Genomic DNA, 15,786 nt, shown 5'->3' with positions numbered 1-15,786 from the left:
TGCTGCATAGATTATCCATAAGGAAACCATTATCATTGGTTTTAATTGGTTCAAAACTGTTTGTCAAAGCACATCCTGTAGTATTCTCATCCTATCAAAATACTTTGCTAAACTAATGACATCTCTGTCTGCTAGATAACTTAGTAACTAGTATTTGCAACTTGTTAAACATGGAGAACGAGGCCTCTAAATATCTGAAGGTTAGGATTATTACTGTGAGCTGATGATGTTAACGCTTATCCAACAAAAACTCTAGCGTGCCCTCTCTTTCTTGTCTTTAATGAGGCTGTAAATTCTGACATGTTAATGATTTTCTGACCTGAGTATAATCAAGTGAAGCTTGGGTTGTTATCTGAGTGCCATCCTCATTATGTGATGTGTAGGGTAAGCAGAGCTATCTGTGTGTATTTGGGCCCCCAGCATTCCTGCTGACAGGCAGACTGGAGCTTGGGCTCTAAACCCCGTCTCTCTGACGTCTTCTTTGTGGCTACGCTCTGTTTGGACCTAGTGGTGCTGAGTCATATTGCTGTTCAGTCTGTCCCAGTTAAGCCCCCCTGATTTTCATTAAAACCCTTTTCCCATAAGGCCTTGCAGCTTCAGTAGAACCCAAGCATTCAGCTGTGTTGTTTTTAACTGTCAAGTCTCCATCGGCACCAGCCTACAGTCAGTACCAGCAGTGGGAGAGTGCTCAGATCCTTTGTTTATTGCACAAGAACAGGTGTTTTCATTTATTTTCCCCAATTAGTCCTCTTTTTTTTTGGGGGGGGGAGTGTTATGGAAATAATCGAAGTATGAAAACCTTCCCACCGTTGAAGCTGAATGAAGCAAGTAGGAGATTCAGACAGACAGGCACGCTCCACACACTCCTTAGATGGGATTTAATTAAGCATATAAATTAAAGGAGCTCAGTGCCCCTGTATTATATGTGACTAGTAGGGAAAATTGGAAGTAGGTTTAAGAATTTTATATGTTTTTAATATTTAACTTATAACAGGATGTTTTTATATAAAGGAAAGAACCATTTTTGTATAATGGCAGAAAATTAAATCTACTTATTTTCCCTCCACAAGTCTCAGTTAATCAGCCAAGAGCCCTGCACACCAGGTAAATGTAAAGATATGGTAGGTTCATAGTAATCTCATGTACAATAATTTCTCTCAAGAAGGACAAGGAGTAAAATGAAAACTATACTGCACCATGAGGATCAGTTTACAGACAAGAAATACGCCTAGTTTTAGGCATAAATAAAATCTGCATTAAATTATGTTGTTGTTTTTTAATATTCCTAACAATATCAGTGTCTGAGTTGGCTCAACTATGCAGGGAATTATGCAAAGTCACTAAAAAGTATAATTTGTCCTGCCCAAACAAGTGCAGCAGGGGTGTGAGGGACACAATCAAGCACTCTCCCCACCTGCATAGTCGTTGGGGGATGCAAGTCTCATGTTCACAAGGATTAATGCAGAAAAGTTAAATTCATCTTGTTTAATTTGTTGCAGGACATCATTTTGTGGGTGTAACACTTTTTTTTTAAACCCAAAGCACCTAGCTTTGATTAAGGCCTATCCCTTAATTTAAACCCTGTCTGTCCTTGATGTAGTGATGAAGGTGGGGCTGAGATAGTTGTATTTCCAGCTTGTTGGTCAGGATTCAGTTTGGTATGTGGCCATGTACATTCAGACATCAGCCAGGTTGAAGAATGGTAGCTGAGAGGTTCACACTGGGGTTTCTGGACGCAAAATGCCAGAGCAGTCAAACCTAGCTGGCTGCAGTTTTACCTTGGCCTGAGATCATTTCAGTTTTAAGATTCTGCCCCACACCCCTTCTTTTTGTAAGTCCTGCAGATGAGATGGTCTTCTTGTGCTGGATCTATGAATCAGCTGTTTGACTTGGCCCTTCATAAAACTCTTGCAGCAGGGAGCAAAGAGAAGGAGAGGTCTGCAGCACCACTTTTACTCTCTTTCTGCGTGGATGTTTAATCATCAGGTCATATTACCTCAGTGACCAGAACTGGGGCAACGGTGGTGATTGCCGGAAAAATTCAGAGGGGCGAAACAATTACTGTCACCTTAATGATGCAAGCATGCTATTAATCCTTAGAGATGGAGCCTTTTTAATCAACAAATCTCTGCCAGACTTACAGTGTGCCATCTTGTTTAACCTGCATTAAGAGATACCAATTAGAATTCAAGACAGTGCGTTGTTGTTTTTCTTCTTTACTAGCAACAACACTCAGAGGCCAAATAGTAAAGTCCTAGGGCCTTTATTCACTGTCTCCCACTGAATAAAGGCACTATGATTGGTCTACAGTCCCTGTGATTTTATGGCCTAGTAACAAAGAAATCCTTTATGAACCACTGCTGTTGTGGTTTTTACTACCTTCAGCAAGTTAATGTGCTACTGCCAGTCTGATCTTTCCAACACCAAACAAAAACAGAATTGATATTTTTTCTGGAATTTAACCAAATACTGGTACTTTTTTTTTTTTTTTACCATGTTGCAACTGTTTGTTTGTTTTTTTTTTTGGGGGGGGGGTGCAGAGCCCAAATGTAGAACTAAACAAAAGGCAAGCCTTTATAGAGGTTGATCAAGGTTCCAAATGTGATACAAAAAGTCCAAAGAAGTAGGAAATGCCAGGAAACATGAGGACACAAGAGCAGGACACACACTGAGGATTACACAAATGACACCAGAACAAAGAACAGAAGGAAGAGTGAGGTTTCTATAAACCCAGAAGGCTCATTAGGGATAAAGCACAGGTGGCAAAATCAAACAAAGGTGAAGAACAAAAACTTGCATGACCAAACATGGATACAAAAGACTTATATGAAATATATAAAATATAAATTAAAGATAGTGAGAAGGGAACACCTGAGGAGAAAGACATGAACACAGAAAGAGGAGATAGAGAAAAGAAAGAAACTTGCTACACAGTTACCGTAGCTTTTCTCATTAAAATTACTTAGAGTTATTTACTGTATCTTGTCAGCAACATAAAACCAATATTACTCATAGTTTTTTCAGCAGTATTTCCCTAAACCTTTAGTACTTTTGTGTCTTTTTCAGCTCTGTTTTTAATAATATTATTGTCATGCCAAAATACTCTGTTCTTGACATGAGGGATATATTATTGCAGAAGGAAATGGGCACTTGGTCAAAATCGCATTTCCATAAATCACATCTTCTTCAAAAAGATCAGCTGAGGTGGTCTGAGGTAGCCAGCTCTGTGGTTGTCAAGGTAATGGATGATAATGGTTTTGCAATGCAGACTCTGTTAGTCCTCAGAGTTCAGATTAAAAGGCTTTACTCACCAACTCCCTTCCTCCCCACATCTCACCACCTGACCCCACTCATCTCTGCCATCCATCTGTCTTTGGAAACAGCAAGACATCTAATAACCAGACACAGTGAACATCTCCAAGTCTTAACCGTTTCATTGGGAAGTGTTTTTCTTCTTTCTATTGAAAGGCAATAGATGTCTGTCTGTCTGTCTGTCTGTCTGTCTGTCTGTCTGTCTGTCTGTCTGTCTGTCTATCTATCTATCTATCTATCTATCTATCTATCTATCTATCTATCTATCTATCTATCTATCTATCTATCTATCTATCTATCTATCTATCTATCTATCTATCTATCTATCTATCTATCTATCTATCTATCTATCTATCTATCTATCTATCTATCTATCTATCTATTAAAAGCTCCTGCTTTGAGATGAAGTGTTATAGATTAATATTTAATGGCATATATAATGAAAAGCCTGGGTCTTAAATAATCAGGTGCCATCTCATCTTTATAGTACCATAAGGTACTATAAGGTAAGATACCTTATAGTACCATATCACACTATTAGAGCACTTCACTGTAAAAGAGTACTTTATTGAGTACTTTATTGATCCCCGTGGGGAAATTCCTCTCTGCATTTAACCCATTCACTCAGTGAAGCAGTGGGCAGCCATTGGGCGCCCGGGGAGCACTGCAGGCTTGCTTGTTGTTCCTAGAGTAATAGTAGAATGGGAGGCAGAGCCTTCAGTTTTCAGGTCCCTCTTCTATGGCACCAGCTTCCAGTTTGGATTCGGGAAACAGACACTATCTCTACTTTTAAAATTAGGCTTAAAACTTTCCTTTTTGCTAAAGCATGTAGTTAGGGCTGAATCAGGTGACCCTGAATCCTCCCTTAGTTATGCTGCAATAGGTGTAGGCTGCTGGGGGATTCCCATGATGCATTATTCCTTCTTCAGTCACCTTTCTCACTCACTATGTGTTAATAGTAGTGCTGTCAGCGTTAATCTCGTTAAAATGACCTTAACGCCAAAACCGCATTAACGCGACAAATCTCCATTAGCAAGTTAGCGTGGCTCGCCCCGTGCGTGGGGCTGCATGGCGCTAATGCATTAACAAGCTAACTGCCGTGCAGCCCCACGCACAGGGCGAGCTGCGCTAACTTGCTAATGGAGATTTGTCGCGTTAATGCGGTTTTGGCGTTAAGGTCATTTTAACGGGATTAACGCTGACAGCACTAGTTAATAGACCTCTCTGCATTGAATCGTACTTGTTATTAATGTCTGGCCCTCTTCCACAGCATGTCTTTCATCCTGTTTTCCTTCTCTCTTCCCAACCGGTTGTAGCAGATGGCCCCGCCCCTCCCTGAGCCTGGTTCTGTCGGAGGTTTCTTCCTGTTAAAAGGGAGTTTTTTCTTCCCACTGTCACCAAAGTGCTTGCTCATAGGGGGTCATATGATTGTTGGGTTTTTCTCTGTATGTATTATTGTAGGGTCTACCTTAAAATAGAAAGCGCCGTGAGGCAACTGTTGTGATTTGGTGCTGTATAAATAAAATTTAATTTAAACTGAATTTAACATACTTAGTTGAAAATGTATTTTCTCCAATCTGGGTAATATGAACTTTTTCATCATACTTTAATTTTCGTTACTGATTAAGCACATTTTATAATAAATATTCCTATTTAGGATGAGTTCATGAATAATGTTATGCCCTTTGTTATATAACTACTGCCCTAAACTGTGATTGAAAGAGCAGTGACAACAGCTCTTAGATTCTCTCCACACAACTGACCCTGTGAAATCATTTGACCCCAGTCTCAAATGATTTCACAGGCTTTTGTTGTGCACACTTCCAATACACTCAGCAATGTTTTTAATATACTAATCTTTCTTTGTATCTGTACCTGCTCCACCTGCCAATCTAAAGTTATTTTCTGATTAGAGAGCGAAGATCTCTCCCCAGCACCCTTTTGTTTGATCAAACTGTGTTTCTGTTTTTGTGAGAGCGCATGTGTGGTCAGCTTGAATTGGTGGCCAGACCCTGTCACACAAATTCCTTTTCATTCAGCTCAAACAGAAAGAAAGAGAGGAAGACAAAAAAGGGTGAAAGTAAGAGTGAGAGAGAGAGAGTGAGTTAGAGGCTGGGGAGAAGGGAGGAGAAAGGGGGAGAGGGAGAAAGCCAAGAGACATTTGTAGTTGAGTGGACGAGCACAGACAATCCCTGGCACACAGCTTTTTGAGTGTCATGTAAACCACCCCTTCGCTCTCCCTTTTTGTCCCATTCACTGCCTGCCACCCTCCCTTCTCTCTGCCCCACCCTGTGGTCTCTCTGCTTTGGTCTTGGGGGGGGTTGGTTGCCTGGCTGTATAAAAGCCCTGTTTGTGCCCAGAACGAGCTCCATTCCCCAACATGGAGAGTCAGAGAGTCCAGTCCTCGTACAGAAAGCGTTTTGGGCCCCAGAGCTCGAGCAGCTCTGGAGTCAGAATTGGTGGCCTTTCTTCTAGCCGCCTCTCCTGGCATGGCACCCCTCGCAATGTCACCCACTCCAGTCCTGTGTCACGGATCTCCCTGGGCTCAAGCAGCACAGCCCTGCTGCTGGGGAGCCCCGTTGACCGGCTGGACTTCTCAGCTGACTCTCTGTTGAAGGCCCAGTACAAGGAAACACGAACTAACGAGAAGATGGAGATGATGGGCCTGAATGATCGCTTTGCCAGTTACATAGAGAAGGTGCGCCTGCTGGAGCAGCAGAATAAGGTGCTGGTGGCAGAGCTGAACCAGCTGAAGGGGAAGGAGCCAAGCCGACTGGGAGACATCTACCAGGAGGAGCTCAGGGAGCTACGACGACAAGTGGATGGTCTCACCAACAACAAGGCTCGACTGGAGGTCGAGAGGGATAACCTGGCTGCAGATCTGGCTGTACTTAAGCAGAAGTAAGAGGGAGCAGGGCAGGACTTCTGTGTGTGGAGGATCATGTAGATGTGATGTATGATCACACAGTAGTACCACCCATTTGTATCTCTTGTAGAGATTGCATATGTATGTATAAGAATAATGAAAGAAATGCAAACTCCTTTTGCTTTCTTTTTACTTGAATGCACACTCTAATAATCAAAGACTTGATTTTTGTGATATCATTGGCATTTTGTGTTATGTTTAGGGTTACAAGCTAAAATTTAAATGAATAACCATTTTTTTAAAAGATGGAGGAGTAGGAATGAACCCCCTATGTGCTTCCTTTACTCAAATATTATAGATTTTTTAGAGTTATGTACTGAATTTCAATTTCATATTTCATATTTCAGTTAGTGTGCAGATGTTTTGGAGCCATGTTTATGTTAAACCTTTCCATGTTCTTGATTAAAGCATAGTAGAACCTGAAACACACTCTGAAAAATATATTTGGACTGTGAAAAAAACCCCACAAAGTGTGTTTTCTAGACAAATGCTTTTGGTTAGCTGGTCTTTGATTGGAAAACACATTCAGCTGGAGTAGATTTTATGTATTTTGGCACAAAATAAGACAAACTCTTTCCAGTGGAAAGGTTTTTTTTCTTAGTTTTCTTTTATAATTGCCAGTTCATTTATATGCAGATTTCAGACCCGCTGGAATGCAGCCCACTGTGCTCTGCCCCAGCTTTACTCCTGGATCCCTCTTTACAAACTTGATCCTCGCTGAACCCCTTGTCCCCATTGAGTGAGTGCGAAGGAATGAGGGAAACACAATGGTAGCCCAACACAAAGGGAACGGCCAGCCGGGCAGATGTTTACTAGTCCCCTGTTACTCCAAAATACTGATTCACTGCCATTGCATATGCACCTTTTTTTTTTTTAATTTAGATGCATATGTGGCATGAATCTATAATTTAATCTTGTGAATGACTGACTTGAAGCCTCTAATGGTTCGAAAGGTCTCTCTCACACTACATCCTCCGATTACCACGCAGCTGCTGGTCCTCTAAAATAATGCAGCATGAATAGTGATGATTCTGGTCAGAGGTCACTTTTGTGATTCATGCTGCTCTTCTTGAAGCCCTCTATTCAGCAATCGCTCCATGAAGCCATACAGATGCTTAGAGTTCCATGTCACTGTGTGCATGGCAGATGGATTGTAGGGTGGTGCCTATCTGTGCACGAGGCTGTGCGTAGATGCGTCCTTTTTATGTCTCTGTGTGTGTCTGCTCCATCCCGTGGGAAAGGCTTCTGGCTGCTAGATTCGAGTGAATGTGTAATGATGCGTAAGCTGCCCTTTCAGCTGAGCCCCGCACATCCCCAGCAGCATGGGGAGCAGCGGTAAAGCTGATATCGCAAATCTAATCGATGTGCTTAAATATATGTTTTTAGCCCTTGCAGATGATACTCTGTTAAACATAAATGAGAAACTGTAAAAAAAAAAGTTTAAATCCGTCCACGCTTGTTTCCTTCTTGCTGAGTTGTGAAGGAGTTGACAAAAAGGCATACTCATGCACAACAAGTTAACTCAAAATAAATGCCGTGTTTATGATTTTTTTTGTCTATAAAAGTATTTTGCAGAGCAAAAACTGGAAAGACTGGATGTTCTATTAACCTACAAAAAACAAATTTGAGTAATTTTTTTTTATTTTGGGGATTTTTCTCCTTTGTGTGACTTAGACTGCAAGATGAAATCGGGCTCCGACAGGATGCAGAAAATAATCTAAATGGCTTCAGACAGGTAATTCTGTTCCCTGAAATCATCAACTAAATAATTTAGACGTTCGGTATGACTGACTATCCAACTTCATCTCCCTGTGTGCTCATTTCTTGCATAGGATGTGGATGAGGCATCTTTAAATCGTGTCCAGCTGGAGAGGAAGATTGATGCACTGCAGGACGAGATAAACTTCTTGAAGAAAATTCATGAGGAGGTAAGAATACAACTGAAGGAATAGAAGTCACGGAGGAGAAATATTAAGGCACCAATAATTGCCACTAACCACAATCAAATTTGGACTTCCTCCTTGCAGGAACTGCGTGAGTTACAGGAGCAGATCATGGCCCAGCAGGTCCATGTTGATCTTGATGTGTCTAAACCAGACCTGACTGCTGCTCTCAGAGACATTAGGGTCCAATATGAAAACATGGCAAGTTCGAATATGCAGGAGACTGAGGAATGGTATCGATCCAAGGTGAGAAGAATTAGCTGTCTAACATAAAACACATATTGTATATGTGTGACAATTCTTTTTGTATTTCCTGTGAAAATTAAAAAAAAATGCACAAAGATAAAGATAATGTTTCACAGCTAATAAGCTAATGCACACACCACATACGAACGAGCTGTTTCACCTTTGTACACAGTTTGCTGACCTGACAGATGCAGCCAATAGAAATGCAGAAGCCCTCCGCCAGGCCAAGCAGGAAGCCAATGAATATCGTCGTCAGATCCAAGTGGTCACCTGTGACCTGGAGGCTCTTCGTGGCACAGTAAGTACACCAGATCCCGCAGATTACACAGACATTTTGAGTTCACAAATTACACTGCAGTCAGATGGACTTTTGGCAAACACACACTTTTTTGTTGTCTATAAAATAGCCTGTTAAAACTATAATTCTATTTAAGAATGAGTCACTGGAACGCCAGCTCCGGGAAATGGAGGAGCGCTGTGCCATGGAAACAGCGGGATACCAGGATACAGTGAGCCGACTGGAGGAGGAAATCCAGGCACTGAAAGAGGAGATGGCAAGGCACCTGCAGGAGTACCAGGATCTCCTCAATGTCAAACTGGCTCTGGATATTGAGATTGCCACATACAGGAAGCTCCTGGAGGGAGAGGAGAGCAGGTGAGTTAGAGTTTGTCTGGTCAGATTTAACTATAAATCATAGTATGTGATACTGATTTTTATTTATTTTTGTCTCTTTTCTTCCAGGATCACGATTCCAGTTCAAAGCTTTTCCAACATGCAGTTTAGAGGTCAGTTTAAATTTTGAACCTCGGTATTTTCTTCCCTTGACTGATTAAATTGTTTTTGCTGTAGAATACCAGCAGTTAAACTGGACAGTATTTATTGGTTAAAAAGAGATTAATCCTGTACCTGTACTCTAAACCAAATGTGAACAGAGGATAGTGTTTCAGCAGGTTTGGTCAGAGTTAATATCCTTTCACTCTCCCTGTGTTTTTCCCTTAGAAACTAACTTGGACACTAAAACTCCTGAGGCCCATGTGAAGAGAAGCATCCTGGTTCGAACTGTGGAGACCAGGGATGGGGAGGTATGTGGATGAACACAAAGAGCAACACTGGATCGTACAGACATAGCATACCTCACTCTCCTCACCACCAATTTATTTATTTAACTTTAATTTATCTTTTTAATCTGCACACATTTCTCATTTTCCATGGCATGTCAGTGGTCTGCAGCATATGTTCTAGGAGTCATAAGGACAGAACTTGGCAAACTAACTATATTCTGCTACTGTAATCAACCAGCCACTTAGTAAACCGAGTGAATTAGTGCTTGTATAAGTCTTTCACACTGCTTCAGGACGATCTGCACATTGCACCTCTAACCCATTCCCTCTGGAGGGCAATGTTGAACTCTTCTGCAGATTTTCACAGATTCACTGTGGCTCAGTACACCTGATGCCTTGTGCAACTGATACTAAAAACCCACGAGAGATTTGTTCTTTTTGTTATTTTTAACTGAATTTTTCCCCTTTTCAGATCATTAAGGAATCAACCACTGAACACAAAGATCTTCCTTAAAGTTTCAAGACCAGCTCATCCATATTTTCCTTAGTTACTACCTGGGGATTCTGAATGTGCATTATTGGATATTACTACCATTTTTATTTGTTTGTCTCCAGACACAAAAGCTACCCCATCAAATTCACTGCATCCCTCTCTTTTCCCTCCTCCATCACCTGCTTCTTTTTATTGCAACCACAATATAACCACCGATTGTACTTAGTCTCCCTTGTCAGAATTTCTCCTGAAAGATATCTCGGTGTGGCTTTGTGTACAGCTCCACCATAAACCTGAAGTGTTTGCAGCCCAGTCACCTTACACCATCTTTAGATTTTTCCAATAAAAATTAAGTAAGCTGTTTTAATTTTAACTTGAGCTGACAGGACAGATTTTTAGCATTGATTCTGATTAAATGACACAGAAGAGGCACAGAATCATAGTGATTATGTTTAGCATGTAGCATGGTGGAGATTGATGTGCAAGTGAAATAAAGGAGGGAGTTGCAGATGCAGACACTTTAAATGGATTTAGGCAAGTACTGGCAGATATGTGTGTGTACTGCAGCTTCTGTCAGAGCATGTGAGTCTGAATTGTTGTTTTTTTCTTTTAACCCTTCGTTTGGTTTTATTTTGATTTTTCACTCCCTTTGTTCTAGTCTCTACTTGTTCATTACTTATTGAATGTAAAGTATAGCACACATGCATAGGTAGATACATTATATGCATTGCATTGGAATGACTGCCCAAACAAAGCTATCTCTGCTGCTCTGGGGACTTAAATCTGCACAACCAGATGGAAGTACAAATAAATGTGCAGATACAGGTCGTGAGGGAGTAACTATGGCGACTTCTAGAGCGTTCATTCGCTCTATAAAAAGTGTAAGAGCTTGTCAGCAGCACCATTTGTGTGGGGCCTCTAAAATGCCCTCCATCACTGTCCTTTCACTCCTCTGTCTCTTCTTTAGCATCCTCTGCCTCTTGAACACAACCTGATAAGGGCAGAGTTTTTTGACACCAGGATGCGTCATGACATGCCCACTTATCCTGTAGCGATAACAGGAAAAGACAGGCACGTTTACAGGTGTGGGTACTGACACGGCTTTTGCCCTGCAGCCTCCACCAAGTGTCAGCCAGCTCCTGTATTTTAGGCTGATAGCAGAGGAAGACACAGAGACCAAGCGGTTGTTATAATAACCTCACATATAAACTGTGCTGCAGTTCCGACTTTTCCTTTTCTTTCTTTTTGAATGGGAGGAATTTAGATTTTTTTTTAAACTGCTGGAAGCATAGATGGACATCACAGTTCAAACGCTGTAATCCAAGCCCCAACTTTTGTTGAAACCCCCACAGACTGAAGCAGTGTTGACAGGACCTGCCACTAATGAGAGTGGTGCTACGCCAAAGCCGGCTGTGTCTGTACTTGTCGCCAAGGACACCATGTGTTCATGCCTAGCACCCTTTACACTGGAACTTTCACCCCCATCCCTCAGCCACTTCTCCCTTTTCCTCTAATAACACTTAGCAACTTATTTTGTTTTACTGAATGTCAAATAGAAGTTGTTGCTCCTTTGCTCTTTAGAAACCTCTGCAGGTGTGAATATAACATTAGTTTTGACCAGTGCCATGAGCTGTGATGTCATGTTAACAAAAATAAAACAATTTGTTTGCTGATCCCTCTTGTTTTTTATAAAAAGTCTGTCCTAACAGTGTTTTCATGTGTTCATAGTCATGGTCCTTTGCCTCTCATACAAGCCTGACACATTCATACAGTATATCAGCTCTCATCACTTTCAGCTGTGTTATGTATCCTGACAAGAGGGCTGACAGCAGCGGACAGATATTATTCATTGTAACTGATTGTTTCTGCCCTTCAAGCAGGCTGTACCGCTGAGCAGATGGGTTCACTACAAGTTATGTCATGGCCCTGTGTGAGTTTCACTGTATGTATGGGCCTAGATATCATTTGTGGCAAAAGATAGTATGGCTTGAGATGCAGATAAACATTTCTACTGGACTGATAAACACATGATCTCAAAAAGTGAGTTTCCTACATTGTCAGAGGTGTCCTTATACGTCATTTGGGCTACAATTTGAGTTTGAGTTTTTAAAGGATAGATATTTGGATTTTTTTAAATTATTTTTTGGCTTTTGACTTTTATTTGCAGACAGGAAAGAGAGCAGGGGAAAACACATAGCAAAGGGCCACAGACTCGACACTAGGCCACTCCATTTCAGGCACCTACACAACCATGTCTGTCTCAAACTACTCGTCAGGTGTTAAAATATAAACTTTTTTTGCTCCTGAAATGATCCCTCTTATTGATACTGGCCACTAGTCACTAATTTAATTTAAAGTTTTAATGAAAGCTTAAAGACTTTTTTTAGGGATTATTTTTTGCACATATTCACTGTCTTTGATTTTTTTTTTTTTTTTGATTTTTAAAGATACAAAACTATATAAACTTCAGATTTTTTATTTATTTATTTATATCTATTTATCTATTCACTGCACAGGATGTTTAATTTTTTTTATTTTTATCACTTTTTCTTTTTTAATCTCCAAACTGTTATGGAAGGATTTATTTTAGTAAGCAAAGCATGTTTTGATGTACCAACAATGGGAATAGGAGTACTGTTGTAAGACAATTTAAAAACAAAAGACAATTTACTCTTTTTAAGGAGTTGTAACAGGCTCTGAATCTGGTCTGTTAACCAACAGTTACTGAAACGGGTCAAGCTTGTGCTGCACTCCAGTGGGTGTTTTTAGTTATAGGGTTCAAACTATACTTTGAACTCAAAGGATTTTCTTTGCCTTAAATAAGGATTAACAAAAGCAGCTAAAAGGCTGAAAAGACCAAGTAATAAAAGACTTTAAATGTGATTCATTTGTTTGTCAAATTTATCAAGAAGTAAACTGTCTCGAAATGGTGAAAAAACATGTCTAAGTATGATCTGTTAAAGCAAACATTTGAGTAAATGAAGTAAATGCAATGTTTTTCAATACCTAACATGGTAAATTCAAAAAAGCTGACTGGTTTCACAGACATGAACACGGTTTTCCTCCTAAATTTAGAAAAACGTCACACCCTGCCTCACTGGCATTAGTGGTGAGTTCTTTTTATTTTCTTACCAGGTGAGTGGAACATGTGTATTAACTCTATAATTCCCTTTGTATCATATTTGATACGTGAATTTCTGATACCTCTATCTCATCAACAAGATCAATACTTGCCATAATTTTAAAATGAATTTTCTGGTTATTTTTTATGGGTTGGGTCTTACAGGGTTAAAGTATGATCCAGTAACCGTCCGTAAGCACAGCATGTGTCTGTTTTGTCCAGCTTTTTTCAGAAGAATGGAGGTTCTCAGGTCTTAACTGAAGGCAACCCTGAGCTGAAGGAATTCCAAGCAGATAAAACTCTCAGGCAATTGGCCCCGTTTCCCATCTAGTCCTTTTCCACAAGGTTGAGAAGGTACAAAGGGTTACAGAGACGTGCATTTTTCAGGCTTATCTTTTTATGGTGGATGTGAGGTAGCAACAGCTGTCATGCATGCATATGTTATGTACAGAAGTCACAAATGCACACAGTGCCAACACCTTTTTTGAACTATGTAAATCCGAATATCAAGAGAAAAAATAAACCTCTGAAATTGATTATTTTCACCAGGAAATTCTATGTTTCTCTAATAAATTCTGCAGAGATACTCAACTGAAAGAAGCCGACTAAATCTTGCAGGTGAATTACAGAGAGGATTTATCTACACCATTTAGACAAACAATTTGGATTAGCTTGTTCTAGCGTCTCAGTTGTTAGGATTTGCTGCAAAATATGGTTCGAGTCACACGGACGACAGAAAAGACTCTCACAGCGGCCGTTTAGAGTATTTTGGCAGTTGCTTTTTTTTTTTTTTGCCCAACAACAGGTGATTCGAAATGATAGAATTACAGCCACGGGAGATACTGTCATGAAAATTTTAAAGTGTGTATCTGAGATCAAAATGAAGGTTGAGTTCAAAGGCTTGTCTGATCCCACCCACAAACACCAAGTAAAGGGCATCTTTACTAGAGGAGGCAGATGGTGCCTTACTTTACACTCCTGTCCCACATGTCTGTTAATTTGTAACTTAACCCACTTTTGTATCATTGGCATACCAGCTGGTATTATCTAGACATTTAAAGCTTAAACAACAAATCAAATTACTATGCAAATACATTTAAAAAAAATTATACTTGGATGTTCCAGAAGATATTCAGGAAAGTTAGAAATTACACAAGCACCTAGATGCGAAACTAAACAAAAATATTTCACCTAATTTTACATATTCCTAATTGGGTTTTTTGTTTTTGTTTTTTGTTTTTTAAGACAAAAATAAGACAATCAAATCACACTGGAGTGGTGATAATACATGTTCATTAACTTCTCATAGAGGAAATAATCAGGGTGATGGCGAATCAGGGCAAATTCACGTGTATAGCCTTCCAGTCAAAGCTCTTTGTCTTTCGTTGCCCTCTTTAGTGCACATTCCTGTGTGAGAGCCCTTTGGTGGCTCTCACACCACAGGGTCATGGGGAGGCATGTGTGCTCCTTGGTTAATTTTAGCCCTCATTTCATCAAGGCCGTTGAGACAAAACACAGAGCCACTACCTCAACCCGTCTAGTGAAAGGTGAACCGTCTGATCTCCTAACACCTTTTTCTGTCTAGGTTTCAGTGAACACATGTCTTTGGACAAAGTGGAAGGGTGACTTCTTAAACACATTTGTCTGCTGGCAGCTCAAAGGGTCATGAGTGGCTTCCTGGTGGGTTTCTGTCACATTGTTTGAGTTTTTGCATGGTGAAGATTAGAATAACATATTTACATAGACTCTAAAGATTCAAAAACCATTTAGACATATTGTAAGTGACCGTATTTTTTACTAGTGGTGGACAAAACACAGAAAAATTTGCAATAAAAAGAGGAAGGCCCAATAGATATAACTCAGCTCTGTTCAGCCTGCTTTGTCTGTGAAACTCTTTTGTGTTTTTTTCCAAACAAAATGTGCACATTGTGTGAATTTGAAAAAGGCAGCTGCAGCCTGCAGGTGACCTTTAACTAGGTACACAATAGAAAGTCTGGCCACGATTTCTGCTCCGTCCCAGAAGACAGTGCCAGGTAATCGTGTCCTTGCTGCTCCAATTTGAAGTTAAGGATAGGATTGAGGCCTTTGAGTTATAAGACTAAAGCCCAGGCAAGAACTCACAGTATGAAAGCTAAACCCCATCTAGCTTTTGATTTAGTCAAACTTGAATTTTTCATTTTTGCAACTCAGATCGAGTCACACTGTTTGAGTCTGCATCCTCACGTCTGGCTGTGGCACAATAAAATCCAGACTGAAAGTTTCCAGTCTCACAGTCTCAGGCTTGTTAAACACAAAGTAATCTATCTTCTCAGTTTACGACCATGTTTTGAATCCCTTTTTCTTTTTTTAGTTTTGACAGTTCAATTGTTTCTGCAGTGGCACTTGCGCGCCTAACCGGTGCAGTGTATAATTCCTTTCTCCCACAGAAGTCCTGGATTACTTTCACCTACAAATTTAAAATGTGCTTTCTGAACAATTTAAAAAGGGATAAAAAACCTCTCACAGAGGCACATGTAAACACAAACAAATGAGTGCACTTTTAAGATTACCATCACTAGTTTAATATAATACTTCAGAGGTGCAATGGCAGCCACAGAGTAAGAAGATGCTGCTATTTTCAGCACAGTCTTCAGATGTAGGGTGAAGCAGAATAGACTGCTGTGGGTCTGCACTCTATCATTGT

General features: G+C 40.3%; 1 protein-coding gene across 1 annotated transcript; it reads left to right on the top strand.

Moving 5' to 3' along the window:
* Positions 1-5,666: 5,666 nt before the first annotated feature.
* On the top strand, positions 5,667-11,655 carry gfap (glial fibrillary acidic protein). The gene is made up of 9 exons (XM_026164207.1): positions 5,667-6,213; positions 7,913-7,973; positions 8,071-8,166; positions 8,266-8,427; positions 8,600-8,725; positions 8,862-9,082; positions 9,170-9,213; positions 9,428-9,510; positions 9,962-11,655. The coding sequence occupies exons 1-9, from the start codon at positions 5,693-5,695 to the stop codon at positions 10,001-10,003; spliced, it is 1,356 nt and encodes a 451-aa protein (XP_026019992.1). The 5' UTR covers positions 5,667-5,692; the 3' UTR covers positions 10,004-11,655.
* Positions 11,656-15,786: the final 4,131 nt, after the last annotated feature.

Source organism: Astatotilapia calliptera, chromosome 4, assembly GCF_900246225.1.
Source record: "Astatotilapia calliptera chromosome 4, fAstCal1.2, whole genome shotgun sequence".
NCBI classification, from domain to species: domain Eukaryota; kingdom Metazoa; phylum Chordata; class Actinopteri; order Cichliformes; family Cichlidae; genus Astatotilapia; species Astatotilapia calliptera.
This window is presented reverse-complemented; position numbering and strand designations above follow the sequence as displayed.